This window comes from Pempheris klunzingeri, chromosome 6 (genome assembly GCF_042242105.1).
Source record: "Pempheris klunzingeri isolate RE-2024b chromosome 6, fPemKlu1.hap1, whole genome shotgun sequence".
NCBI classification, from domain to species: domain Eukaryota; kingdom Metazoa; phylum Chordata; class Actinopteri; order Acropomatiformes; family Pempheridae; genus Pempheris; species Pempheris klunzingeri.
In genome coordinates, this window is record NC_092017.1 from 18335184 (window position 1) to 18362424 (window position 27241).

Consider the following 27241-nt stretch of genomic DNA (forward strand, 5'->3'; position numbering starts at 1 on the left):
TTGGCTGCCTTTTATTTAATGAAGCAGGCGTTACATTTTTTTTCTTTTTTTTGTAAATAACCTTTGAAAATGAAGTCACAGTGGCAGCCGCCGCATGAAAAATGGTAATGATGAATGATATTTTAACAAAAACCAAGATTAGTTGGTTTGATTCAACGCTGACCAGCCAGCACTGTCTTGTTTTAAACAAGACATGAGATAAAATGTAACTTTTATTGGACTTTTTGCTTTAACTTGCAGCATAACTGAATAGATTACCTCTTTTCTGGTGATTTTTACTTCTAACTGTTTTTTTTTTCATGCAGTTAATCCATCATCCAATTTAAATTCATTATTTACTACAAATACAAAACCTCTATAGATCCATTCGGCGCAAATTAGCGACACCATCTGAGTGTTTATATATTCCTCTCTGTATCCCTCTCCTTCTCCTTACACTTTTTATTTCCTCCCTGTCTCCATCTTTCTCGCTCTGATTTGTCTTCCATCAGCCTCCCAGTACCTGCAGTGGAAGCCAGGGAGCTGTCCCATTACTTATGCATAGGTATCATAGGTATTCATGTGTGTGCATGGTATAGGGCGCATCCGGAGCAGGGGCCGGGGCCCCGACATGACAAACAGGGTGTCAGCAAGGCTCCGCGGGAGCCATTAATATGCCGGCGGCCGACAGGGATCCTCACCTACGTGCGCTTAATATTCCTGTATATTAAACAACCATAAATCAGAGGATATAAGGGCTGAGGGCTGTGTGTGTGTGTGATGTGTTTGAGTGTGTAAGAGGCTATGTGTGCATAGAAATTGTGTGTATGAAAGATGCTGTGTGTGTGTGTGCTTGTTTATGTTTGTGCAGGTACTTTTGGGAAAGAGGAACATGGGTTTGGTTGGGTCAGTTTGTATATTTTTGGATGTGCGTGTGCCCAAGTGTGTTTTTGAGTGTTCTGTGCGCTCAGACAGTATTTCAGGGGAATTCAGAGTGGAAGACAGTGTCAGTCCTTTAGCCTTTCAGCCTGGCTTTAGCCCCAAAGCCTCACTGCTAACCCATAATATCCCCCAACTCAGATCCTTTTCAGTCTAATAGAAGTTTCTTCTCATATATCCGAGCAGTGCTCTTCGTCCTTGTGATGTTTTCTCTTCAAATATGAATTTTCCTCTTGTATTCCCCTCATTTCATCAATTTACAGTTTCATTTTTTCCACTTTTTTTTCTTTCAGCCTCTACCTTTGCTCTCCTTTTGCACATAGCTGCCAATCAAGCTTTGTGCAAAGTCTTTCTTCTTCTTTTTTCTGTTCATGAAATTGCATGGCTGTCACTGCCATGCAAGCCACTCAGTTTGAGTTGTTCTTGCCAAACAAGCCACAAATAACATTCACTTTCTTGACACCATTCAAAGACCTACCCGCGAGTTTGTAACTTGTGACACTATGAAAGCTTTTATGAAAGGGAAATTCAATTACTGCTGTTTTTATAGCATGTACATCCTTTTGCTCATATTACAACTGTTTTTACATCATTTAACCTTCTTAAATTGCAGGGTCATATTATAACGTTGTCCTCATGTGCTCAATGCTGTGGCATCTAACCCATTAACATCTCGTCACATCAGTCCAACACACACATTCACCTTCTCCCCCAACACACACACACATACGCTGTCCTCCTCTTCCCCTCCCCCTTCCATATTAATCTGTGTTACATACATGCAAATCACTTTGTTTAATTAGTAAGATTGTGTGTCTCTATGTGTGTGTGTTATTGTGTGTGTGTGTGTGTGTGTGTGTGGTGTTGTTGGTGCTGGTGAGACCTACATCCCCCAATCCTGATATTCATGATGTGATGTGGGTCCCTGGGTCCGAGGCAAGCAAGAAGACAGTCAGGGACTAATTTTGTTTTCCCAGTAGGGCCAACTATTAGTTTCTCAGCTCATTAATTACGCTGTTGTGGAGAAATCATTAATAGTTAAAGTCGCCCTACAATAATGTATAATGGATACATTGATGTGTGATCAATTTTTTAACGGTCATGGTAATCCTGAGCCTTGGTAAGTGGGCACCGGAGCTGACCTCAAGCATGTTAGGAAATGGTTGTGTGTGTGTCTTTCTGTCTGTCTGTCTGTCTGTGTGTCTGTCTGTCTGTCTTGTGTAAATTACATGAGCTGTTGGGGGTTCTCTAAAGTGGGCGCAGCGTCTGGACTGCTACCATCTCTCTGTGTGATCTGGACCACTGTGTGATGGTGTCCAGTGTGTGTCTGTGCGTGTTTATTCAAGAATGTATGAGGAAGAGTCGGCGTGTGGGTGTGAGTGTGTGTTTGTATGTGTGTGTGTGTGTGTGTCTCCCCTCTCGCCTCCTCACGCTCAGATCAGTGACAGACACTTTTGTGACGGAGGTCATTAAAATCACTCCCAAGGCAGCACGGAGTGTGTGTGTGTGTGTGTGTGTGTGTGTGTGTGTTTTTGTGTGGGTGTGCGCCCCTCCTCACCCCCAAACTCCTATCCCCCACCTCACCCCTCCACAACCCCTCTTCAATTTTCCTCTTCTGTTCTTTTATTCACCCATCAAGACATCATGGGCTGGAGTGGACCCAGTCTTACTCGCCATGTTATCTGACTATTCACTGTGTGTGATCAGGGCAAATGTATGTGCATTTATTTGCATTTACAGTTGAATATGTGGTTTTCTTATAAAGAGGGAGATAAGAACTCATTAAATGCAGTGACAATAAGTGTTAAATGCTCTACTTTATTGGAATTGGTGAGTGTTTTTCTATTGCATAGTCTCCCAGACGTCCGTTAGCTCATTGCATGCTGGGCTCTGCGAGCCTCGTCAGAGTAAGAGGTAATTAAGTATGAATAATTAACACCAGTGCCCCCCGACTGGGAGACAGCAGAGCAGCTTCCCCATGGCAGGAGTCGGCCAGATCACACATGGTCCTCGTAGCAGTCCACTTTGTGCCCGGCACGTTCATTAGAAATACCCATGGCACAGACTTGCTGTGATCCTCACCGCAGGATCCTGCACTGAGGGGGGAGGCAGGGGGCATCATGGGTATGTTTGGTTCATCAGAAAATAAAACCCAATTTGCTTATTGTCAGCATTTTCAGCCTCAAGGGTTTTGTAAAGGGAAAGGTTTCTGCTAATGGACTGTGAAATTTTGAAGCTTTAGATAGCTGCAGCATAATCAGATAGCATTTTAAATGAAACAGAATTTTGTCTGAGTCTACATAAATACCTAGCTTTTGAGGTGTGCATTTTCTGAGTGGTAGACAGAGATAGACAGCTGTACAGTGATCATTTAGCAGAGCGGTTCACAGAAGTTTGTGTCTCTGGTCAATGAGTAACAACACTATCTGTTAGACCTGTGGGGTTTAGGAGTCAAAAGGTAAATGTCAAGTGTAATCACCACAGCAAAACCTTTGCCCTACATGCAAGTTACAAATGAGAAGTTCACATCCATAACACCATACTTGTATCCATACATACATTAAAAATCTTAATAGAATTGCTAAAACATAGAGGGTCTAGTCTGTAAAAGAGTTTGCACCTGTTCTGCTCAACAAACTAGTTTTTAATCTTTTCAGGTTGTGAAATTTGTATTTGTATTTGCATCCATGGTTGATTTCTCATCCTAGATCAAACTATTAATTCATTGCTAAGTTTAAGTGTGAATATGTTAAAAGGTAGTTAGTACTGAACATGACTTGTTATTGCAGGAACAGTGTCAAGGCAGAGCAACATGCAAGATTTACATACTATAGAGCTAATATATGTCTTCTCTCTTTCTTGTCTCCTTTTTCATTTCTCTTTCCGTACGTCTGTCAGCTGTGCGGGCAGACCGCATGCGTGGCGGTCGCAACAAGTTCGGCCCAATGTACAAACGTGACCGGGCTCTCAAGCAGCAAAAGAAGGCACTGATCCGGGCCAACGGCCTGAAGATTGAGGCCATGAGTCAGGTGATGCAAGCCGTGCCCACTGACCTCACCATCTCCTCAGCCATCCAGAACATCCACTCGGCTGCATCCAAGGGCCTTCCACTGAGCCACCACACCGGCCACCATACTGGTCACCACCATCACCATCACCATCATCACGCCACCGCCCTGCCCCCCACAGACTACGACCGCAGCCCATTTGTCACTTCGCCGGTCAGCATGGCAATGCCACCACACGCCGGCAGCCTGCAGGGCTACCAGGCGGCCTACGGACACTTCCAGAGTACGCGCACCATCAAGTCCGAGTACCCTGACCCGTACACCAGCTCGCCAGAGTCCATCATGGGCTACGCTTACGTCGATGCCTACCAGTCAGGCTCGCCGCCCAGCTTCCCTCACCTAATCGTAGAGCTGCTTAAATGTGAGCCAGATGAGCCACAGGTTCAGGCCAAGATCCTGGCCTACCTGCAGCAGGAGCAGGCCAGTCGAGGCAAACACGAGAAGCTCAACACCTTCGGCCTCATGTGCAAGATGGCCGACCAGACACTCTTCTCCATCGTGGAGTGGGCACGCAGCAGCATCTTTTTCCGTGAGCTCAAGGTAGGCCTTGCATGATCCATGTGATAAAGAGGGATTTTCTTTGAACGTGGGAAAACATTTTATAATAATGTTATTTTTTACAACCTTATTTTGATGGCTTTGGTCAACATTCCTATCAGTTAATTTAGCGCGGCTATTTAAGCTTTAATTCTTCTCGCAGCTTCTCTTCAGGCCTTTAATAAATTATCCTGCATTTTGTTTCAATGCTAAATCTTTCACCACGCTGTCATCCATAATTGACAGTACTTTACACAGTTCATGAACATCATCTGTTCAATCCTTTATCTTCAACAGGCCTTTAATCTTCCTTTTTTATGCACTGGCTCAACACTAATGCGGAGTACACAGGGCTGTGGGGGGTGAAGGGGGGGGTCTGCTGGTAGCTGCCATCGCTGTCTGTCCCCCTGCCTGATCAAAAATTCAGCACCGAGCCGTATTTACCCTGTGTGTGACACATTTTGGCTATGGGTTGTGAAAACTTTGACTATGAGCTTCAGGCATTTTTCATACTAACAGGGTCCTAGTCTGAAGGTTTTATGTGAACTGAATACCGCCCATCTCCCCTTGAAATATTCCTCAGATCTAAGTGGGCACACACTGGGTGATGATAAGAGATATTGACCATTAGCATATCAGTCAAACAAAATTTAATATTACAGACATGATAGAGTCACAACGGGAACAAATCAATGATTGATTTTGATTCATATCGATTGTTTTTAACCTTTGGTTGTTTGTGATGGACATTCTTTCGAAGAATTTGCACTAGGTATATATGCTCTAATGAAATAACAAAATGTGAGCCTGGAAAACAGTGTGAAAACAACTCTGTGAGTGTTTAGCACAGTCATTCCCAACTGACCAATAGAAAATGTCCACCAATGCTTCACTGTAAAAATGTGATAATTCCAGCTCATTCATCACAGAGCCCAAGGGAGAGTTCCTGGTGTGTGTTTGCACACTCGCGGCTTTATTTGCTCTGAATGAAGGTTAATGTTAGGAGCGACATGAAAAGCATTTGATTAGTCTGTGCTTCACCTGTTTTTCCTCCCGTTGTCTGACTCCTTTGTCTGTTTGTTTCACATCGCATTGCCAAAGGCTCAGCTGCATATTCATGGGCCTGGGCCCGTTGCAAAATTCCCTTCAAATATTTAATATTATTTTGTTTTCAAAGGGGAAAATAGCACATGAAATAAATGTAATATTAAAAACAGAACCAATTACAACACAGACAAGAGTCCTTGAAAAACACATGTTGACATTTAGCACGCGCCGTGTCCCCGCTATTGACATTTTCGAGATCTGCATTTGCATTCATCTGGGGTGCACAGCACTTCACTCATACACACACACACACACACAGGCTTGTTGTAGGGTGTGGCCACAGCTTATAATTGTGTGCGGTTTGCCCATTAACTCTGAATGATCATTTTTGCTGCACTGCGAAGCCTCTCTATTTCTCACACCCTCGTCCTAATTCAATTATCTCACCCACTTGTGTTTGTCACTCCCTGATTTGTTGCTGAATGAAATGTCATTATGTTTGCCTAATGACTACCCATACTACTGGAGCTTAATAGTAATTGAGCTGGGCCCCTGTTACAAAGGTAGAAAATGACCTGGGCTCAATGCAGGAGAAACCTCTTCCTGCACGCCCCCACAAAAAAAACCTCTCCTGCTCCTGTTGCACAGAGCCCATTGGTTCAGGGGAGGTGGGGGCGTATTTCACTTAATGGAACTGAACCTCCCTCGTTCTGTTTTTAAAGAGCCATCTAAAGTACAAGGGGGAAAAAATAATGTGCTAGCTGTGGCTCTGACAGTTTTTCCCACACAATCCTCTTTTTCTTGCTCTTTTCCTTTCTCATTAGTAAGCACTGTGAGGCCTGCTGAGCGAGGCTTAGTGTTGGTGATAATGAGGAGAATAAGCAAACTATGCGCTAGCCAAACTGATCAGTTTCCATATTTGTCTCATGGCGATATCAAACACATTCTCACTGGCATTGTGGATATTGTTGTGACACATTTGGTTTTAAAATGTCTGCCTTACATTGTTTGCTTCAAGGTTTTCAGCTGAGCTTTACTTTACTGAGTTTGATTTGTTTCTCATCAGTCATAATTATATGTGTCTGTATGAGTGTGTCTGTAGATTTGTTGAAATTCTGTGCTGGTGCTGGCTTTTATGTGTGTTTTATGTATTGCAGTTCAACAAATTACGTTGAAAAATGCACCCACGACCTCTGCCCCCTACACTTTATCTCCCCATTAATATGCCTGCTTTTTTCTGCGTGTGTGTCTGTGTGCTCATACATAGAAATACATGCATGCTAATGCTCTCATACTGCTCAAGCATGACAAACATTGCCAACATTAGGCGATTCATGTCCGTAGATGCTAAAATGGTATAGTTGTCTCACTCTGTGGTGTGTGTCCAACCGTTTTACTTATGACTGCTAGTTCAATTAAAGGTATCGTGTTTTTGAATCCACCTGACCTGTGACATCTCCCTGTCAATGTAGATCTGACTATTAGATGTGAGGTTGAGCCTTGGGTCCAGAGAGACAGGAAGCAGAGTAGAATTAAAAGTTTGTCACAGGAGCAGTGTGGCGCTGTAGGAAGCTATAAATACACTTTTCATCTCACGCACACACACATACCCACATTAAGACACAGACACCGCTCACACATAACGCACAGCCCCTCTCACTATTATTAGCCCTGTAAGAACAAAAGAATTTCTCTGGTAATAGAGCCAAGCTGGGAGGGTGTGTGCAAAGCGTCTGCCAAAAAAAGTGTTTAAAGATTTAGTTTCCATAAGTTGGCCTCGGTCACGGGACTCATAAATATTTAGCCATTAGGAGTACCTTCTAAAGAGCTCTCCCCATTCTTTTCCAATGCGGCATGCTGCCTGTCTCTTTCTCCCTCTCTTTCTGGGAATGAGGCATGACGTGAGGGACGTTTATTTCTAACACCTTGGATCCGAGAAGTTGGGGTGGGCTCTTACCGCCAGCCTACCCCGGCTTTGATTGGTTTAACACATCGACAATTAGGGAAAGTCAGGCCTGGTGCGCTGGTTTTGAAATCAATGACTCAGAGTCACGATCACTTGTGGTTATTATATAAAATTTTTAGCAATGCGAAGACAGGTGCGTGCGTGGATGTGTATGTGTGTATTTGTGTCTGAAGCTTGTCTGTCTTGATATGTTTGCACTTACACATGAGGTTATTATATTTTCAATGTGTGCAACGTCTATTCGGCCTAATATGAGTTTCTAATCACAAGCATAATAATGCTGTTACAGATGTAGATATAGATTAGTTGTTTAATATATATATATATATATATTACATTTTTTATTGAAAGAGTAGATTGTTGTTTAATGAACCTATGCTGTAGTAACTGCTATTTATCCCCCCCCCCCAAAAAAAAAATATTGCAGAGGTGTTTTTTGCATTCAAAATATACTAATGTCTTTGACAAAATGGTAGTTATTTACCTAATTCTTTCAGGGCTGCAGGAAATGTTTTGTAGGATCAGTGTTTATTTCATTATAGGAGTGGGCACAACTGCATTTTAAAATGACACTGTACAAGTATATTATCAGTACTTAATCCGGTACGTGAGTGTGTGTGTCTATTTATGAGTATGCCTGTATTTGAGTGTGTTCTAAGGGGGGAAACACATGTTTGTCTCTCAGTGACATTTGCTAGCACAGGGCTGGTACTCTGTCACCCCTCCCCTCCCCATCCTCCCCTGTCCTGCCATGAACCCCTCTGCCCACCCTGGTGCCAACCGCCAACCAACCAACGTTTGCGCGTTAAAGGACAAATCCACCAAAAAACGTAGCTGCTGGCAATGGCTGCATGAATTGTGCTGTTTGGTGGTATTAAACGTCCCACACAGCAGTTTGTTCTATTGACTGCAGCCTCAGTAAAAATTGATTTTATGCAGCCAAATGGATGCTCTTTTTTTGAGGCAGGATGAGGGAGATGGAACATTACACTCCAAAATGAAGATTCATAAATACATTGAATTTCTTATGTACAGCACAAACAACGATTTGACAGCATCTCAGGGTATCTGACGGTGGAATATGCACATATTCGATTTTTTTTTTCTCTTTGTCTCTGACCTCACTTCTTCGCTATTGAGCTTTTGACATGAAACCAAAAAAATCTGTCAAAATGATAATCATGCTTAGCACAAACATCTCAATGAAAACAAACAAAAAATGAAAATATGCATAAAAAGAAAAATGTAAAAATAAATTAGTCAGCTCTTGTAAGTGTCTTGTCTATTTGCTTTAATGGAACACATCAGACTTAAATTATTAAACTTTTTAGATGCGTAACAAATAGTGGTTTGATTTCTAGTTGACAGAATTGAAATAACAATTGGATTTAAGAAAGGATGTCATGTTTTGTGAAAACTGAAAACACAGCATTCTTAAAAATGCCTCCTCTAGTGTTCCTGTTTGTGCCGTATATGAGAGTGGACAACTGTTTGCAAGTGTTTGCATGTGTATTTACAGAGCGAGTGTGCGTGAGTGGTGTGTGTGTGTGTGAGGGTGAGTCATACTGTAGCTGGTCCAGTGCTCCTTTATTGTTCCAGCATTGGGATGGCTGGCCAGACTCCCACCACAAACACAATGAGAGGGAGAATTTAGCAGGGCAATCGGGACTATTGATGATTCATATGTTTATATCTTACCTTCCTAACTCTACTCCCTTTTCACCACACCACCCCAGCCCCCTTCCTCTCTACACCCTTTAATAAAAAGGATGTGTGCCTGGTGTTGGGACAGCGAGCACTTTTGTGTGCCTTGTCAACACACAACATACAGAGGTTGATGAAGTAACGGAAATTACCACGTTAGAAAAGAGGTTAGGAAAGAAAAGCTGATCCAATACCTTGAGGTTGCTACAGTTCAGCCAAATTACAGTTAAGAGAAAACACACCTTCGGATATGTTAAACCGAGTAAAACAATGTATCATTATTAATAAATGTTCCTTGTTTTCTAGAGGGCCTTTTGTGGTTCATCACAGAGCCACACAGAACATCACAGAACCACTTTTGAGGTTCATTACAGAAAAAAACAAAAATGTTAAACAGTCTAAAAATTATTACAACTCATGCCAACACATGCAAGAATAATACAGTGTTTGCAGGATTAGGCTGAGGAGAGTAGTTGCCTAAAGTTTCTATTTACAGATTTTTAAGCATCACTATTATTTTGTCTAAATCCTAAAAGCAATTAAACAAGTCTGTGACTCTGAGGTGGAATATTGTTACCTCACTTATATGCTAAAGATGACATGTAGTTTAGAATCTGTGTGGAGTAAAACGCTGTGACACTTAATACATATATTTAGTCCGTCCACCTGATAAAAGTGTAGCAAGCAGGAAAATAGATGTGACGTTTTGAAATGTGGCTTTGCTGTTTATTTTAGTCATCCAGGGACAGTTTTTTGGGGGGGAACCAGTCAGTTTTTTGTGCCTCTCTGTCTGTCTTTTTTTTTTTTTTTCGGTTTTGTTTCTCTGCATGTAGCAGGAATGGCAAAAGCAGAACTGAGGGCCATTAAGTTGAGGAGGAACTGTATTAGAAGTCTTGTTCCCTGGGAAAGCTCCCAGCTGAGATGGGACGGCCATATTGGATAAACAGATGGCCGGGGAAAGGAAAGGACAGGCGAGGAGAACAGAGGTGAAACAAAGAGGGGAGATGAGAGAGGAGACGAGTAGAGGAGGAATGTGGAGAGAGCAGAGAAGAGGGAGGAAAAAGGGAATAACAAAGAGGACGAGGTAAGGGAGAAAATATAAAAGGTGATGTGATTTAGGGGAGCAGGATACTACAACACAGATAAGCAAAGAGAAAAAGAGAGATGAGAGTCAAAAAAAACAAGTCACTAGAAGCAGGGGCAGGAAAGGGATGACGTAATGCATGTAAAACATGGAACAAGACGCGTATTATTTAATCGGTGTTTACACTTTACTACACCAACTTAAAGGCCAAATACTATTGTATTTCACTGTAGTAAACTTCAACATCCATGAATTCGACCATTGTAGCACCTTTATCACTTCACCTTTTTTTTCTGCTCTTGTCAAATAAAGGCAGAGATGCATAATAATGATAATAATTTGGTAGGCATTTTGCGTTTTGTTTCAAAGATATACAGAAATTTTAAAGTCCTACTTAAACTGTCATAAAACTTGATTTCTTATTTGAATAAATTACGTTTTTTTTGTTGCTTTTGCTGGCTTTTCAACACAGCATACTATTATTAACAACAAATCAATAAATTCAGTTTCCTTACTGGAATGGTGTTTTAGACAGAAAAGTAATAGGTGCCTTACTTAATATATTAAGCAAAGGTGATCTTCATCTTCATTTGAGCTGAATTTGATCTGAAAGGGCTCAAAGTCCTTTTTCCATTTACTTCATCAACCTTCTTCCAACTCAAATTTCAAAAGGTCTTAAAATCTCACAAATTTCACAGAAATCTTCAACAACCTAAAAAAGACGACATGCATTTTAAGCAGTAGAATTATTTACAACACTGACTCTTCTCTGCTAGTTTATTCTACTCCTCTAAGCGGCTGTACGTCAGTCAATCACATAGTATGACAGATCCCTGGGGGGGGGCTGATGTTCACATCTCACACCTGAATATTCTCCACTTATAGATTTACCTGAGTGAATAATGTAAGGTCCTCTGATGCGCCCCACTCTGCCCGGCTGCATAATATCACCCCCTTCTCATATCCCCCCCATCTACATCCATAAATATTACATGAATTTACTTTGGTAAAATTATACTTACACCAGCCACCCACCCAGTTCAGACTGGAGGGTCTTTTTTCTACAGTCTTAGTTATCCTCATGCACACACACGTACACACGGTTTGTTTTCCATGACCTATCCAGGAGCAGTTTAATTTTCAAGGTGCAACCAAGTGTGTGCGTGCATGTTTTCGTGTGTGTGCGTGCATGTGCTGAAGAGGGAGGGGGGGGGGGGTTGTACTGCCCCTGCCTTGCTTTGACCGCTGATTGCACCTTTTCTTGTTTTCTTCACACCCCATAACTGAGTGGAAATTAATAAGCCGTTTTAGGCGTGATCTGTGAACCCTGGGAAGTGGTATATCTATACTACCCTCCATACACACACACACACACACACATGCACACACACACAGATTCAGAGCCTTAGGCTGCAATGTCTGTCTTGTCATAGAGGTCAACGGTCCCCCCCGCAAAAACCTCCCCTCCCGACACCCCAATCCTGACAAACTGCAAGCGTGATGGGGTTGGCGGTCGCACGCAGTTGGCAGAGATTTGTAACTGTGTCCCTGGTCCATTGCATTTGAATTATTCGGCCGGCTGTGCTGCTCCCACCAACACACACACACACACACACACACACACACACACACACACACACACACACACACACACACACACACACACACACACCATAGCAAGCTTGCTTTACCTTAGCTGTGAGGTAAGAGGGTGGAGAGCAGGACAGGGAGAGCAAAAGGGATGTAGGAGAGGAAACGTGGAGTTTAAATGAGTTACAGAAGGAGTAGAGAGAGAGAAGGAAGACTGTGAAGTGAGTTTGAAACTGAGAGGCAGAGAGAGAGAAAAAGAGATGAGTGAATGATTTAGAGTGAGAAACTGACCAAGACAGAGAGAGGGGAAACGGTCAGAGATGGAGTCAGAGACAGAGATATCAGACCGATGAAAGAGGGAGAAAAAAAACCAAAAACAGTAGACTGTGAGAGATAAAGAGAGTCAGAGCGAGACACAGAGAGAATTTTCGAGATAATGAAGGACAGTCAGGAGAGGACAGAGAGAGGGAAATGAGGAAGAGAGGAAGGTGGGGGGTTAAATGGGAAGATGAACAAGGGGCTGCGAGATGCAACGACCAAGGGCAAGAGGAGGAGGTGGAGGAGAGGCGGCATAGTGAAGGACAACAGGGGAGGGAGTGGGGGGTGAAAAGAGGACCGCTAGGTTAGGTGGGATGGGGTGGGGGTGTAAGGGGGGAACAGGTGGAAGGTTAATGGGCCTGGAGCGGATCCACCAGACGCTCTTGGGCTTGATATATGGGCCCGGGGCCTGGTGCAGGGCGTAGGCTTTCAAAGATATATTATTTCATTTGAGGAGCAGCACCATTCTGGCCGACAAACCCCCGCCACCCTCACCCCCACTTCCACCAACACCCCCCACAGCCCAGCATTTGTCCAGTGATAGATGACACGCCCCCCCCCCCACACACACACACACACACACCACTCTAACACACGGATGCACAAATACACATGCAGTATTGTCCCCCCCAACACACACTCCAGCCTCCTGTACAATTTTTGTGGTTGTAGTCAGGAGACTTGACTACATTTTTAGTTATTTTGGCTTCTTTCTTTCTTCCTTTCTTTGTGTGTGTGTCTTTTTATTCCTCTAGCGCTCCTCACCCCCTCCCGTCTGCTGTCAGTCTTTCTCCCAGGCTGCAGGCAGGTCTTATGGCCGCCTGTGTTTTTTTTAAGTTGCTATTTTAGTGGTAACAATATCTGTTTGATCAGTAGCGCTGGGTAGGAGCAGGAGTTTGGGGCTTGTGCAGGGGGAGGGAGAGGGTGGTGGGGGTTCACAAAGACCTCTTTTCATTCATAAATTATTGACCATTGCGGAAGACATCGCTCTCTTGCTCTTTTTCATAAATACTGTAAAATGGCCCTTCAGTTTTTTTTTCAATACCACCAATACAAAATGGACAAAGTTGATTTTTGATGTGATTTAAAGACACAGTGTGTGGTCAGTCTAAAGAAAAGCATTCATCAGACATAACAGAGGGTGTTCTGTACCTGGAAGGCTACAGGTACATTACCAAATCACTGAAACCATGAAGCATGGCTCCCACAGGTCCCATAGGTGAAACATATACATAAATGTAAATGCATACTGTATCCGGGGGTCCTTATTCAACTGTGCGGACAACATGACAAAACATGTCCTGGCATTGCCAAAGTCTGCTTTTTCCAATCACGTCTGCCATGTTTGACTGCAGGCGTCCACTGACCTGACAAAAATCAAATTTTCCAGTGTCCTCCTCACGTCCCCTGATGGTTGTCTGAGCTTTAAGATACAGCTTCTCCAAATACTGGAATGGTCCCGCAGGTCCAACCCCAGGGGGACTGCAGGAGGCCGGAAGGAAGAACAGGAAACTTGTTAAAAGAGAAGATTTAAAGTCACCCGTCCCAGTGGAGCGGCAGCTACAAGGAGACGGCGGGGGTTGGGAGGTTTTAGCATGCGCAAAGTCTGCTCATCTACTTGTTGCTTTGATGAAGGATGAAAGGCTGTCATGAAGTACAAGTTTACAGAGCTCCGGGCAATGATAGACTCAACTGTCCTCAACAACATTTCCTTGTTCTTCTACCTCATCATCCACACTCATTCCATTTTTTTTTTTCACTGTTTCAATATTTAACTAAAATTCTGTCATTATAAGAGTACACTGTCTTATAGACACAGACAAGATACGTAGCTTGCGACAAATGTGCACTGTTGCATAGATCAGGTGTCTGCACTACCCCATTAAAGCTGTGGAAGAGATGTGGGTTTTTTTTTTAACTTCCTTCTATCTCTGCCTTTCTCCATCTCTCCCTCCTCCTCAAACCGCCGCTGATGAAATAAGCAAAAATTGCCTCCACCTCTTCTGTAGTTTTTCATTTTCAAGCAAGTTAACACAGCCTGATTCGCATTTGCCAGCACTTTGGGCATTCGGCAGAAGAAAGAGCAGGTTGTGTTTAAGTCTTGTATTGGGACGATCAGGGTAAAAGCCTTTTTTATTGGCAGGTCATGCTACTTGTTAAGATGGTGATGCAGGTGACTGGGCTGTGTTGTTAGCCTCGGTGGCCCCGAACTAACACTTTTGTTGGTTCATAAGTTGGCAGCAGTCAGTCAAATCAGCAGGGAGAGAGAGCGAGCGATTGAAAGGCAGAGAGGAAGTCAGACTGAGAGACAAAGAAAATAAAGAAAGCAAAGTGGATATGTGGATATGGGGAATTGATTTAGTTGGCTGGGCTGCTAACAAATCAACTCAACAGCGTGCAAACACTTTACACACTCCACCGAAGTACAAAGCACCTCTATCCCCTCCCACTCCTCCTCTCTGCTGTGCTTATAGTTATGAACCGTGTTAAATCTACAGTTTATGCAGGAACTTTTCCAAAGTGCCTCCCATCAGAAACTCTGCAAGCCAAAAAGTGGTGCTCACAGTCTGCTGCAGCAAAGAACGAATTAGAGGTGATCCTCATAGAAAGTATTGTTATCTGCTTGGTAGCTGAGGGTGGCAATATGTTGTCAGGCGAGTGGTAAATATACAGACAGAAGTGCCGGTATTATGCTTCTAAATAGCTCTCAGCTATAGGGTTTCCTGGAGGTCAGAGGGGACGAGGTGTAGCTGCTGCAGCCTTACACCCACCCTCAACCTCTAAACTAAACGCACCACACAAAACTATGCAAACCTGTCAGCTAATTTATCTTCCTCTTTTACGCTTGCCTGCATTTCATCTTTGTAAAAGTCACAGTTTGGAAAGCATCAAAGCACAAATAGCTGCTAAAAGGGCATCCAGTCGAAGGGCTTCACTTTGAAATAAGAAGAAAAAAAAAGAAACATTACAGGTGGTGACATCTGTTAATATATTCAGTAAATTATTCATAAAAGACACTTTTTAAGTCCCATATTACTCATTTTGAATATTATAATTGTAAATCTGAACAATTTGTCACTAAAATGTACATGGATAATGATTAGCTGGCAACACCAGCGCCTCTGATTCAGAGATTCATCAGTTTGTGTTCTTCAAATAAAATGTCCTATGACATTTATAGGCCAAAAAAAACATTTATAGGCCAAATTGTGTGTATCTTAAGGGATATCACATGGCAAACTTCTTAAGACAAAGATTTTGTTTCCCAAACTGCACCCTGAAACACAACGCTTCAACTGGCTTTTCAAGTGAGTAAAAAAAAAAAATAAAAAGCACAAAGTGCCCCTAGCTTCTTATGTTCCGATATTGCGTGGCCTCAATTATCTGTGTGTAATCCAGCCTGCCTAGAGGTTGTGCCTGTGTCTGCCGCTTTCGTCACTGGGCTGTCAACAGTTGTCCCCCAACGTCTATTTTTGATGCTTATTTACAGCTTGTCTATTCTGGACAGGGAGTGGGGAAGCATGGGGGGGGGGGGGGTGTCAGGGGTCCACGAGACAATAGATAAGACAGTGGTAGAGCAGAGTCGACAGCTTGCCGGCTAGTTTTACACTTAAAGAGTGGAGGGGTATTTATATTCGACTGGGAAGGCGGGTGATTGAATTTTAACAGAGATGACTGATGTATGCAGTTCATAGGAGTAACACTAGACATTGTGGTTGTGTTGTGACGACGAGCAACAAATTACAACAGAGCCGCACGCCAAACAATGACCTAGCTTAGAAAATGGCTTCAGCCCCACTCGCAAAGTAGGACAAAGTCACCTGTTCCGTGTCCCTACTTTAGGCATTCCTTTCTTCACTGGTTTTAATTTTGCTCTTGCTCTCCTTATTTCTTTTACACTGCACCAGGACTTTTTATTACTCTCACACCATTCCCTCTTCCTCACATCTCAATCTGTCAATCTCTTTCTCTATTTCTCCCAAAACGCCATAACTGCAAACCTGGCACGAGCCAAACATAAATGATTCCACACATGTGAAATAAAGGTATGGCACTAATAATAGGCATTACAGTCCTGCGTTCTTTTAGGATTGCGACCTCTCAGAGGGGGATAAAAAAAGGCTTTTCAAGCAAGCTGAAACAATGACGAGCAATAAACCAAATATACTGAAAGGGGACTTGCTGAGAAGGGTGTTGACAACACCGTTAAACCTCGAGAAATGAACCAGGGGTGCTGAACAAAAACCAAAAAAGACAAGGTTTTCAGGTGGCAAGCCGCAGTCTCACCTTCCCTTAGGCCAATACTTTATAGGCCACATGTTGCACTGCACTTCCCATCAGCAGCAGCACCAATAGGCCTCGTACTGCCGCAGCAGTGCTATAGGGAGAAGTCTTTCTCCTAATACAGATGCATTCACGGCAGTTTCTGTCAGACGAGGTCTGGAGATGCACTTCAGGGAGAAGCAGGGCTCCATCTGTTCTGCAGCGTTGTGGTTTTGATGCCTCATCTTCCTTGTAGTTCGACTGTTTACATATCACAGGAGCTCCGGAAATGCTCAATTAGTTAATTCAGATATTTAATTTGTGCATCAAGGGCTGTGATCCCTGTGATCTCTGGAGCTGTGCCATATTTGAATGTGGATTCACAGCTGTCTGCTCCAAAACCCACCATCTCAACCTCCTCACAACCGCCCATCAAAAAACACCCATCCCAGTGCATCAAACGCTAATGGGAATCTGTGTCTCCCGCCCTCTCAGACAGAAAGCATGACTGCATCAGTCTCTGCATTTTAAAACAGCTTTGGTCGTCAAAGCTGCGTTAAGGTTTATTGCATATATGTCTGTCTGTGTGTAGACGTGTGTAAGTGTGTGTATGCAAGACATTTAAGAAGGAATGTCTCTACTGTTCTAAATAATACAAAAGGGAAAAGTCTTCATGCTATTGGGTCCTTTGTCTCCGTATTTTCCTCGTCTACTCTTCCTCTTAATGCACAGACAGCCAGACAAGGATTATGGGGTCATTTCCCGCTGTCTGTCAACGAAAGTTACACAGACACAAACACACCCAACTGTACCAAAACACACGTATACGTAGATGCACGCACATAAATCCTCTTTCTCGCCTGCAGCTGACAGAGTCATGACCACATAATGAAGTGAATGCAAAACCCCAATTATAATCAACACACAGATATAGAAATCAGCACCCAGTCGTATCCGTACCTGCACACATACCCACACACCTCCTTATATTGCACCCTCTCCACCAACCGTTTCACACTCAGCACACAAACACCAAGTCATAAATTGCAGCATTAACTCAAATAATGATTGCACAGCATGAAAATTCAATGGCTGAGGCTTAATGCCCAGGAATCGCCGGGTAGATTAAGCTCTGGGTGTGTGTTTGTGTGTGCTTGGGGAGTCTGTAGGGGGGGTGTTGATAGATCAATAGGAGTCGTATGATCAGTACCCTTCAGCCAGGAACCTTATAGAAAGTCTACTCGCACAACTCATTTGGATGGCATGCATTTGCTCTATCTGCAAAGAGGAGAGTGGAGTGGCGGGAAGGCAGCAGGAGGCTGCAAGTGTGTGTGCGTAAGTGTGTGCGCAGGTAGAGATATTACTGCTGAGCATTTATATGTGTGTCTCTGTGTAAGTATGCAGGTCTTGACATGATTGCATCCATGCGTGTGTGTTGGAGTGAAGGAGGAGGAAGGGTTACTTTTGGGAGATGCTGTTCCCTGGGCTGCATGTGTATTAGTGGTCTAATGTTCATGTGAATAATTGATTAGGGCCTCTCTGTGTTTTTGATAATTAGTTGATAGCTTCTTAGCTCTAAGCCCTGAGATTTCACGTGTATGTGTGTGTGTGTGAGAGAGAGAGACAGACAGAGAGAGAGAGAGAGTGTATGAGAGTGTGTGTATGTGGTGGGGGTAGGTAGTCCAATTCTGAGGTATCCTGAAAACAATAGCTCTCAAAAACAAAAAAAAAAAAAAGAACTCCTTTCCTCTAAGCCATGCACTCATGGATTAACTTTCTTCAGATATGAGGCAACAGAACATATATTTCTTTCTCATAACCTAATTTCTTAATGGAGTTCTCTCTCATCTCTTAATAAAGATCTCTGAAAAAGTTAAGCCCAACTCACCTTTCTTTAGACACTGTACAACCTGAATGATTGAGCTGAACCTTCTCAGACATTTCACATATGATTATGATAAAAAAAAAAAAAACGCTGGCAGACGTTACCTGCAAATTTTGTACATATCTAGTAAACAGACTAGCCGTAGCAGACAACAATAAGCATTGCATGCATGAAAAGATATCAATTGAAATTCATGTCTGGCCTCTCTCTGGTCCGTTCTCTTGCCTTATTGATTTTTCTATCTTTCATATGCTTATGCATCAAGTAAAAACGGAATAGGAAAGTTTGGGCGTGCTTGGTTCATCCTCAAATCCCAGCACTAGTATCAAAAAGAGAAGAGGGTTTGTTGCCATCGTCAGCGACCTTGAGAAAACAAGACGTTCTTCCAGCTGCAACACACAGACCCACAGAGATACTTTGTTTTTCCTGCCTCATGAATGTCGTGCCACGCTTCTTGTGGATTCTCACAGATGTGTGTGCATTTGTGTACGTGTGCTTTTCTGGCTTAAGCTAAAAACTTAACCTTAAGTGCCGTGATCCATCCATCCTTCTGCATCTTTGTTATTTATTTATGATCTATTTGCATATTTATTCAGTACACACAGTGCTACACTGGTTTGCTACCATAGACATATCTGCATTTCCTGTATCTGTAGTGGCTTTATATCACTGGTGTGTTAAGTGAGGCCCAGGCAGAGCAGGAGGACGTTATTAGGCCCACGACTTTACTCTCAAGAGAAGAATCTGTATGAAAGGATGCTGTATGGGATGAAAGGATGGATGGGTGGGGGCAAGGAGAGAATGAGGGCATGTCCAATCATTGGCTAGCTTTTTGTTTTCCCTTTCTACCACAAGCCTGGGACAAGAAGAAGAATGTTAGGATGTGTGGACGGATGAGAAGATGTGAAGATGGGGAAAGGGAGAAAGCATAGCCAATCGAAAGCAGAGTGTTCTCAGGGTCAAAGGTCAGCCTCCAGAGTCTGTTAATGCAGTCACCGTGGGAACCGATCAATCTCAGTGCCGCGGCAGTATCGATCACACATGACACACACACACACACACACACGTGGACACACGTTTAGACACACACTAACATCCCTTCTGACACGCACAATACAGCTTTTTATTCACTCTTACAAAGTGATTTCTGTTCTCAGCCCATTGAGTTCGTATGCCTTGGCTCACATAAACTCATTGAAAACACCTTGCCTTGTGTTTTTCAGAGAAGAGATTGTAGATAATTGCTGTCTGAACGGAGACAGTTTGAAACTCAGCAGTCAAAACAGACTTTCTTTGAATACGTTTGAGTTTCCTGGCAGTAACACAATTTCTACACAGCAGCAAATGTAATTCTATCTAATAAGTCCAACACACATAGTGTTCAAATGATACAGTTGTTCTGTGTCACAACAAGAAACGCTAAAGGACATGGCTAACATTCAGCAGCTAACTTGTGTTTACTGATGATGAAAAGGCACATTTCAGTAAAATAATTCTCATAAAATGAAGACAGGCATCGCAACCACCAACTAAGAAGAGACAAGCCAGATAACTTGTGGTTTATTCGTGGCCATGTGGCCTCCACAGTTCAGTATTTAAATCCTTACTGATTTTATACTTGCAAACTTCAATTAAGTGAGGAAGAAATTTACCTTTGAGCTTTAAATATTATTTAGGTCATCCTCTGAAGCCAAAAAGACAAAGTCAGCATATGAGGACACAGGTCCTCAGTTCCCACATGACCCACAGGTTTTTTTGGGTATTTGAATGGATGTGCTCAAAGCTAACTAATGAAGGCCTTAGTTCTAACAGTACTATGTGCTATGCTCTACGATGTTAATACTATACTCGACATGTTGCTACAGTAAATGAATGGATAATTCATGTAGGTTTTCCTAAAGCCAGTTTTAGAAACTGACGCGCAATTGCAAAGACCGAAGCAAGTTCCTTTTCCACAAATATATTTCTTCTTAGAAGTTGGAAGAAAGATTTTCCGGCAGACGCAAGGCCCTCTTGTGACAATGGTGATGTTTCCTGAGCTCACAGATGGCCTGTGGCATCTCTCTGGCTGTTTAGGGACATAATAACAATCTAGGGTTTCTGTGTGCTCGGTCAGAGATAAACCCACAGGCATTCTCCACTACCTGATATGTAGGATTAGAGATACATGCAACCAACAAACAGGTGCCAGTGACATGAAATGTTGATGAGCGTGCACGTAATGATTTACATATAGTGTCACATACATACTTACATAGCACACATTCACAGTGCAGGTCTGCTAGCTTATTGTCTCTTAAAGATAGGCATTAACTTTTTCTCTGGTGTTTCCTCACCAATATCAGAAAGTGTAATCATATCAGAAAGTTTAATGTACTACAGTATATTAAAAAGTTCATATTACGTGAATATTTTTCTGGTTAAAGGCCTCATGGAAGTCAGTAAGATACATGACAAGAATAAAGAGGTTTTTCTTTAGTGACTACTTCGCCATTCTGTAGCCTACCCTCAAGTATTTGTGTGTTACTTCAACCGACCTGATGGAGGACGTTTCTTAACCATTGTCCAAGCAACATCTATAAGAACAAAGAGAAAGCTTTTAATGGCTATCTTTCTTTTTCCATTGACATGTCTAACCTATGAAACTAAATAACATTTGTAGCAGAGTAAGAAATTCAGCTTTGGCCACTTTTTTTTTTTACTGTCGCCACAGCTGAGTTGAGTTACCCTGGCTGCCTGGAAAGTATGGATTTCTCATCATTGCTGATCATGTTTATTCACAGTGTGCATGCCAGTTAGCACTGGGAAACCTGCAACCTAAAATTAAGCTACATGGACGGGCAAAATGGCAGGTAACCAACTGGTAAATAACAGATACCGGTAGGTTTAATCTTCAGCCTTGTCTGCTGGTTGACAAACTCAGCTTTGCTAAAGCTAGTCATTCAGTATATTATCTTTAGTATTATCATTCCTCTCTTCAGGCCCCCTCTTCCACGACTAGCAGCACCACCGGCCACCTGCTCTTTTTCCCAGCATTCTTATCATCCCGCCAACCGTCGGATCAAGGCCCATGTGAACTGTATGCCATGATAAACAAGAGCTTGTTTGAGTGGGGGTGACACTTTTTAGTCTCATCCACTTGTGCAGTGTGTAGAGAGGAGTAGGACATAGTTTAGGACATGGGCACCCAAAGGCCACCTCTCCCCTCCCCCCAGGTCACATAGCTGGAACATCCTGAGGATTTTGTCACTCACTCTGTTATCTTTTTCTGATGGATGTAACTCTATTTGTGGCTTTTGAAAGTTATGGCTGCCAAAAATGATTTGCAGTGGGATTCAAGACGCATTTGCTGTTTCACTTAGAACAAGATACTGAGTCAGTGGTGACCTTTTTTTTTTTTTTTTTTTTGCCTTCTTTGTAAGACAATAGGAAGGGTTGTAAAGAAATAATCAGACCGGTAGTAATATTTGTTCTGAGGTCAGCAGGGTTGCATTTGCTTCCACAGGAAAAAGTATCAACCTCTCCATGATTTGTGATACATTGATGACCAATTAGTTGAATAAAATCGTATCGTTGGCGAACCCCACACTGAGACTCTTTTCAATTAAATTACCAAACTAAACTGGAAATGAGCTACAGTACAGACCATTCAAGCACGACATAATTAAGTGTTTGCAACACTCTGAGAACAACAGGCGCTGTTCTAGGTGAATTAATGCCTGTTCCCAGGTGAATACAGGGCCTGTTTGGCTCAAGGCGAACAGATGCCAAGACAGGACTGCACCAAAGGATGGCTGCTAGAGACGCACGAGCATTGATGTCAGCTTCAAACCTCACCTGTAGTACTTCGAGACAGCATTGATTCTTGTCCAGCATAGAGAGATGGAAAGATGGAGGCACAGCTATTGTTTATGTACAAGTCGTTTGAGGCAGATAAACTCACGGCCTGTGTGTGTGTGTGTGTGTGTGTGTTCTCCCCCCATGTAAAAAAAATAGCATGATTCTCTCCATTCATTAAGGCTCCACAGAAGGAGATTCCATTAATCTGTTCATTAGGCCACATCAAAAATGGAACTACTTATTAAAATCAGATCCAGCTGTGTACTCTCGTTAAAGCCTGCCGTACCGTACGAAGCTTAACAATGCTCGTGGCACTAGACCAAAACCCAGCCACAAGAAAGGGGGAAAAGATTCTACTACATTGGCCTGTTTTGACTCAACACACCATGATAATTGCTCTACTCTTAGCAGGGGGCTATGAATAAACATTACTTTTGTCAGTGAGCGTCTGAATGCTCCATTTCCAATTAATTTACATTTGCCCAGAAATGGAGGGAATATCTGCTCTTAATCACTATGTTTTATTTTCTCAATTTCCCCCAAGTCTTTTCTCATTCTCTCATTCCCTGTCTGGCACTTTCATTCCCCCTCTCACCCACGCTCTCTTTCTTTTTCTACCTCTCTCTCTGGAAAATCCCATTAATCTTAGGCAGTGGTTTTGAACAAAAGCTATGGGCTAAGCGATTGATCCTGGCATTGATCCCACTCGCCTGAACGATCATAAAGGTGTTAAATTGGTTTCTTGGAGGATATGTATTTTTCATTGCTGGCTGCTGCAAGTAGAAGTTCCTGCTTGGAATTTCTCTCATTTTTTTTAACCAAACACTGGTGATGATATTAAAATATTAAATAGATCACACCTTGAAAAGTAGCCTTAAATGTGGATTTTGAGGCCAGTTTGAAGCGATTTCTGGGGAGTGTGTTTTCTGCATCAGTGTGAACCTCAGAAGCTAAATCCTTATAATGAGTTTTGCTCCATCCAAGGACAGGTAGAAACTTGGGATTGTCCAAATGTGTACAGTGGAAGCAAAAGTAAAAAAAACTCCTTTACTTATGCTGCTTTTTTACAATGCAACTAAATGTGTGCAGTTTCTCTCATAAGACCACATTATATTTTTCAAGCACAAACAGATTACGTGTCATTTTCACATCAGGTCATGACCAGCTAATCTTTACACAATAAACTATTTCAGAGTAAGGTTTAGTCACTAGTATGCATTTTGAGAACAAAACAAAGGCCTCATGTTTGAGAAAGAGAAATACCAATGTTCATTGGCAGCGTATTTGGTTGGTTTGCAAGTTTACAATGAGCATACAAAGACTAACAATATGAGGCTATGAAAAGCATTTAGCGGCAATGCCTGGTTTTTATTTTGTCCGTGTACTGTAGCAGCCAGTGTAACCCACTGTTTTCACAACCTTGAGCGTGCTGCTCCTGGAAATTAAAAGAGGGAAAATCCAGTATTATCTTTTTAAAAAAGGAAACGTCTCTCCTTCACCTTCAAAGTAATTCACTTGCAGAATTAAATGTCTAAAATTCTCTATTTAGCAAATTGAATTTCATTCAGCAAGGCAAATGAAAACTGGAGAAATGAAAACTTTGAACTTTGTCATTGATTTTTATATTTCTGTCTTTTTAAGGCAGTAAATGTGCTGTAATACATCAATCCACAGTGAAAAGGTACAGCTTTTATAGCCTATCCTCCTTAATTAGGTTTGTCTATCCAGTGACATAAAGAGGTGCTCATGTGTAGGAACTAAATAAATAGGTTGGACTGGAAGAATAAAGTTAATGCTGGTTTAATTTGTGTTTTAGAGGCAACTGGTGTTGTTGCATGAAAATACGAAAAAATAATCTGGACCATGGAAAACATTTTGGTCCTATATTGAGTCGCAGATTCAGTATGATACTGTATAATGTACGTTAACTAATGTATTTTGAATTCTATTCGCTAATAAAATAATTTTTTACTTTTAAATAGTCCAAAAGTCAGGATGTTCACTCACTCACTTCAGCCTCCATTCTTTGGTGTAGAATTGAAAGAAGCTTTACAACTACTTATCCAGCTACCGCATCCTGACTTTCCATATTGCTATTTTGATGTCCAGAGTTATAAATTTTACAAAATTCGATGATGATGCAATTTGCTTCACCTGTCATAAATAACACAGAAGTATCATATCATGATTCATTTGTAAGAAAATAGTAACCAGTGATAGCAGATGAGAAAGTGGAAAAACTCCCAACAACAGATTAATTTCCTACTAAGTTGACAATGCTGGTAAATTAGCAACTGGCAGTGTTATCTTAACTTTCCATGACCATGTCAGATAAGAATTAACCAATCAAATAATGCTCTGTTTTATTGCTCCTGGTGAGTTAAAAAAAAAACTGCTCATGTGAACTTTGCAGTGTCATATTGAGACAGGTTGTAATCAGCCAGTGGAAATCAGCCAATGTTTTAATGACTATAGTGACTGCAGTTCCTCTCCATAGAGATAGTATTCAAGACTTGCTTGCGTGAAAACACAAGACGAAGCGATCCATGTCGACTCCATGTCAGAAAGTTCATATTATCTGGGAGAGCAGGCAGCAGATCTTGTAAGATCAGGCGCCATGAGCGTTGCTCCTTTGACAGAGCAAAGGAAGAGCTTGTCAGGGAAACAGCTCGTGTCGCTGGCACTTAAAAGGTCAGCGAACTGAACCCCAACCCCTGGCCCACCCTCACGCCTGTCTGTCTGTCACCATTCCCCCTCTTCCAGGCGGGTGTCCCCAGCCCTCGTCCAGGCTGCTATCACCCGCCGTCATCCCCTCTGAGCTGCCCCCCTTTGATGACCCAGGCCTCTTGTCAGAGAAGAGCTTCCAGGCAGGCAGAGTGAGGACAGCCCTTTGATGAGGACCCCGACACTTGCCAGCACCGCTGACATGCAGAGGGGTCCTTTGAAGAGCCTGGGCCTTACATGTACCCTTCCATCCACACACACACATACACACTGTTACACTTGTTTCCAGGGTAGAAGGAGAAATGAAGAGGATTGGGGCAGAGTACAGAGAGCTCCCTCCTTTGACTACATTTCTTGCTCTATGATGGCTTTAATGAAGGCATTTGAATTTTCTCATCCAGTGCTTGAGACGCCTTCAGTGTGGGACCAAAAAAAAAAAAATAGATGTGTGGGATGGAGGAGGAGGGAGACTGTCAAAATTGTTCGAAAAGGTCACAGATGCTTTGTTGTGTGTTGTCATTTGAATTTCACTGATAAAAAAAAAAATGGGAGACGTAAGGCGTTCCAAGATTGGATAGCACTGGATTGCTGCAGAATTTCACCATACCGTTTATTTATCATGCTTAGCGTCATCAAGACAGAGGCACAATGGTCGAGAAGCCACAACCTTGACTAACCCTAATGACTTTGGACCTTCTAAAAGCCCAGAAACATGAATAATGTTGTTTTATCACTTTCATACTTAATGACTCAATGATGGCATGTTTCAGAGGTTACAACAGAAAATTATCCATTTCTTGTGTTTGGGGTCCAGATACCCACGTTCATAGTTGAATACAATGGATTTGCTATATATTTGTGATTTGGTGTTGCTTTTTATTAGCCCTCACTACTCAAGTCTTTGTCTCGGAATGACATTTTGGCAAATGAAACTAATATATTAATGCACAAGCATAGCCCACATATCATCAAACAACATGATGTAATGACAATGCTTTCTATTCGTTTTTTCATCTTCATCTGAATTGAATCGTCACTTTTAAAGTCATTCTAAGTTATTTAATAAGGTCAGTGCAGTCAGAGCAGCTACCACATGGCAGCTGTGGCCAAAAACAACGGTAGTCGTGCGGCCTGAGTGTTCATGTCCTCCAACAAGTGTGTGTGATTTGGCTTTGCCAGAGCAATGTTATGGCACAGCTATTGTTATGTCTGTTCTTAAAGGTAAACAGGCACTGTTTGACACCAGCCCCGAAACCACCAGTCATAACAATCCAAATCAACAAGCAATAGACTTCAGAAAAGGCCCCAACCACTGCCGTGTCATATACAGTCATTGACATTAAATTAGTACCTAAAGTCATTGTAAATTTCAACAAATGTGTCCTTTACCATTTCCAGACAGCATAAAATGACATTCCTTTCCTATCCGTGCTGCACCTGCCTATGTCGCAAAGTTATAACATCAATACACATTCTTGACGCTACAAGTGACATTGGCGATGAACGTCACAGACAGTTCTCACACACTCACGGCAACAAAGTATTTCACATCACCACAAAACCGCAGTGTGCCCAGAAAGACACATTATTCCCAATGATACCACACAGAGGACAATGTTTGTTGATGGTAAAAGGGGGGGAAGGGAGGAGAAAGAAAGAACCTCTCATACATTTTCCTCATTCTTTCCTTCTCAATGTGGCCTTTTTTGTCTGTGTCTGGCTATGTGGAGTAATGATTAACACAGCCAGGCATGGGAAGAGACTACTTACAATGGAGGGGGTTGTTTTGGTGTAGAGAACCACCGATTGACCTGCCCCAGCTTCCCAAGCTCACCTGGCAGGTCCCTGGGAGCCAGCGGCTGGCATTCAGTAGAAAAAATATAAGGCTATTTAATCATTATCATCTGTGGAATCACTCAGAAACTGCTGGCAATGGGCAAACAGATAAACCTGGCAACATTGTTAAATCAGGCACGTAGCAAAGTGCTTAACTGCGTGTGGAAAGGTTCACATGAGAAAGCTTTAGAGTATGTACAGGGGACTTTTGAGCTTTGTGTAAGGTTGAAAAAACTACACCTGTGGTGGGCAACTGATTGATCTGTGAGCAAGCTTACCTTGAAAACAGCTGCCTGTGATATTCGCAAGCCGCTAAGGCTGATGGTGCCTCAACTTTTGTTTTGTGGAGGGGACACTTGATTCTGTCCTGTGTTTGAGTGAATGCTTTTGAATGTTTGAATTTATACATGCCAAGTAAATATAGTTTCCCATTTCAAATGGATCCAAGGACTGGTAAAGAT

General features: G+C 42.4%; 1 protein-coding gene across 1 annotated transcript in view; it reads left to right on the top strand.

Moving 5' to 3' along the window:
* Positions 1-27241, top strand: part of nr5a2 (nuclear receptor subfamily 5, group A, member 2) — a 68800-nt gene that overhangs the window by 11678 nt on the left and 29881 nt on the right. Inside the window, exon 4 of the mRNA XM_070831881.1 lies at positions 3817-4526. Coding sequence (XP_070687982.1) covers positions 3817-4526 — 710 coding nt within the window. The remainder of the gene's footprint in view (positions 1-3816; positions 4527-27241) is intronic.